This window comes from Montipora capricornis, chromosome 2 (assembly GCF_036669925.1).
Source record: "Montipora capricornis isolate CH-2021 chromosome 2, ASM3666992v2, whole genome shotgun sequence".
Lineage (NCBI taxonomy): Eukaryota > Metazoa > Cnidaria > Anthozoa > Scleractinia > Acroporidae > Montipora > Montipora capricornis.
In genome coordinates, this window is record NC_090884.1 from 45404811 (window position 1) to 45407310 (window position 2500).

The 2500-nt window shown below is 37.9% G+C and overlaps 1 protein-coding gene across 4 annotated transcripts in view; it reads left to right on the top strand.

Moving 5' to 3' along the window:
* The window catches only part of LOC138023889 (mechanosensory protein 2-like), a 20589-nt gene that overhangs the window by 8502 nt on the left and 9587 nt on the right, over positions 1-2500 (top strand). For 2 of the 4 annotated variants that reach the window (XM_068870976.1, XM_068870994.1), the window contains exon 2: positions 2427-2447. The exons of 1 other annotated variant lie outside the window; for it this stretch is intronic. In XM_068870976.1, the coding sequence (XP_068727077.1) occupies positions 2427-2447 (21 nt within the window). Of the gene's footprint in view, positions 1-2424; positions 2448-2500 lie in introns of all 4 variants that reach the window. One more of the 4 variants, XM_068870979.1, reaches the window with a different exon arrangement.

Here is a 2500-nt window from a genome sequence, read left to right on the forward strand (position 1 = left end):
CATGCAAAGTTGAAAATTATCTTTAAACCTTTCACTGCAAGGAGACTGATACTCATGACGAAAATGATAAATTTATATCATGATTTTTCACCATATATTCCAATATTTTTGTTGTACGACAAGAAAGAGCATTTTTGTGAATATTACCGTCTCTAGGTTTTTAATTGTTAATGCCGAAGCTTCTGTATCGTGGGCGTAAAATGCTAATACCTTTTAACTTGGTGTTTTCTTTTGTGTGCGCTTATGACTTACCGATGGATATAATTTGGCCAAACAGCAGGAGGTCTTTTGCGTTTCCTCAGTGGAAAAAGTGTTTAGAGTTTTAAAATGTCACCAAGTTGATTTTTGCATTCTAAAGTCTCTGTCTTTCGGTGATAATCGTTTGTATTGTTTTATAAAGCTAGGAAATACTATTCCAGGATGTAACTCAGACAATCTTACGCCTTTCGCTCTCCAAAATCATTTAAAATGCCTCTTTAGATTTTTCGTACCACATAGAACAGAGATTCTGGCAACAATGACTGGATTTGGAATATTCGTAACTACTATTAAAATTGGCGCCGAAGTAGAAGCGCCATTCGGGACGTTCATCCCATTTTTCTGAGCGCGCACCTTCGTAATGGCCATTCTTTTCGTTGGGCAAGTGAAGCGTTGGAAATCCGCACCTTGAGGGAAGAGTTTCGGTGATCAGTCTGCTAGACTCCTCGTAGATTTGACAAGTTAAAGCCAAGTGTAACGGTAAAAAGAGGTAATTTGATGTCTGCACTACAAGAGGAGGAGATCGTTATTTCGTTGTGGGATTTTCTTATCGAAAGAACTAATTTATTGAGCATTGAGCTAAAAACATTTTCCGTAGATTTCGAAACACACCCAGTTTTTCCGATATTCCAGAAAGGAGACACTTTACTGAGAAACAGTTAAAACATTCATTAGCTGTCCAAAAAAACCAAACGGAGCAAGTAGGACTGCGGATTTGTGACTATGCGACTTACAGTAGTTATTAAAGTTTATCGCGCAGTTGAAATTGTATTACCCATACTCTCTTTTGTTACGATTTGAGCAAAAAAATGTTCATAATGTGTTTTTAAGTTCAATACATGTAGAGCGATAGGGACGTCATGATACTTAACGCAATGGCACGATCTTTTTTTTTGGTCAGTTACCGTTTGAATGTTTTTAGGCAAGTACAAGTAAGTACTTCATAATTTTTCGAACTACACTGAAGGATCCATATTGTGCTGTTTGGGGGTCTTTAGCTTTGCCTAGACGCAGTTTGTTGAAATGAGAAGGTGAAACTGCACTAACGCCGTTTAACTTCCCCACCTTGTAACGTGAAACTTTAAGGAATAGATAGCATTTCCTAGCCTGAATTTCAGCTTAGCAAACAGAAGAGGCGGCTGAAACTCAGGCTGTGTATTTGCAAGTTCTCGCACTTTATCGTCAACACATACCCAAAAAATTAGTTTGGAAGACCCCTCCTGCACCAATCGCTCAATATCTATCTCCCAAAACGTATGAATTTTATGTGCAGGAGGAAGATTTTTGCTAAGGTGTGGCCGGAAAATAGCGAAGTCCCTTTAAAGTAAAAAGTTCTAAAAGTTCGTGAAGAAAATGCGCCAATGCGTAAATGAACATAAACCAGACGTTTTGAGGGTGCTCCCTCTTCTTCAGTGGTTTAAAAAATAACGGAAGGCACGCGCGTCTCATAACGTTCAGATGAAAACAAAATACAACAAAAACAAATGTGTCCTCCTGAGGACATGTTAGTCTCTGTTATCCACTCCAGCTTCAGTTGTGCTTTAGAAAGATGTAGTTTTGAGGCTAAGCAGATATTTAAGCACCGGACTCTGCACCCAGGCGGTTCAAACACCAACTTCAATTTTGTTTGAAACTCTCAAAGTCAGCGCGCGCCGAAACGCTACACATTTTTGTTTTTATTTGAACGTCATGAGAGGCGCGCGCCTTCAGTAATTCTTTGAAATCACTGAAAAATAGGGAGCACCCTCGAAACTTCTGGATTATTTTAAACATTGGCGCATTTTCTTCACAAACTTTTAAGAGTCATTGCGGTTTTTTTTTTGACACATTTCATCCCTGTTGAAGTGCTTATTAAGATAGGCTCGCCTTTGTTTTTTTCAATTTTATCTGCGCGGGTCATTCCCTTAAAATCATTTCATACCTGCGGTTCAGTGAAATGACAGAAAATTGTAGTTGATTAATTCTTTTTTGAAGCATTGCCCCACTCTGTGGCTTAAGATTAAAAACAATGGTGATGCAGTCACAGTGGTTTGCGTGATGGGAATAGTTTTCACTTGAAGGGATAACTAATCTTTCAACACCAACATTAATAACATAGCGACATTCAACTTTGATTTATGATCGCTATATTTATTTTTGTTCTTACAATGAAATCTTGTTTATTTCAGATGGACATGTTGATGACAATGGTAATGATTTTTAGGCAGTGGTAGTTTTAATCTTAGTTCTTTTACCAGTTTAC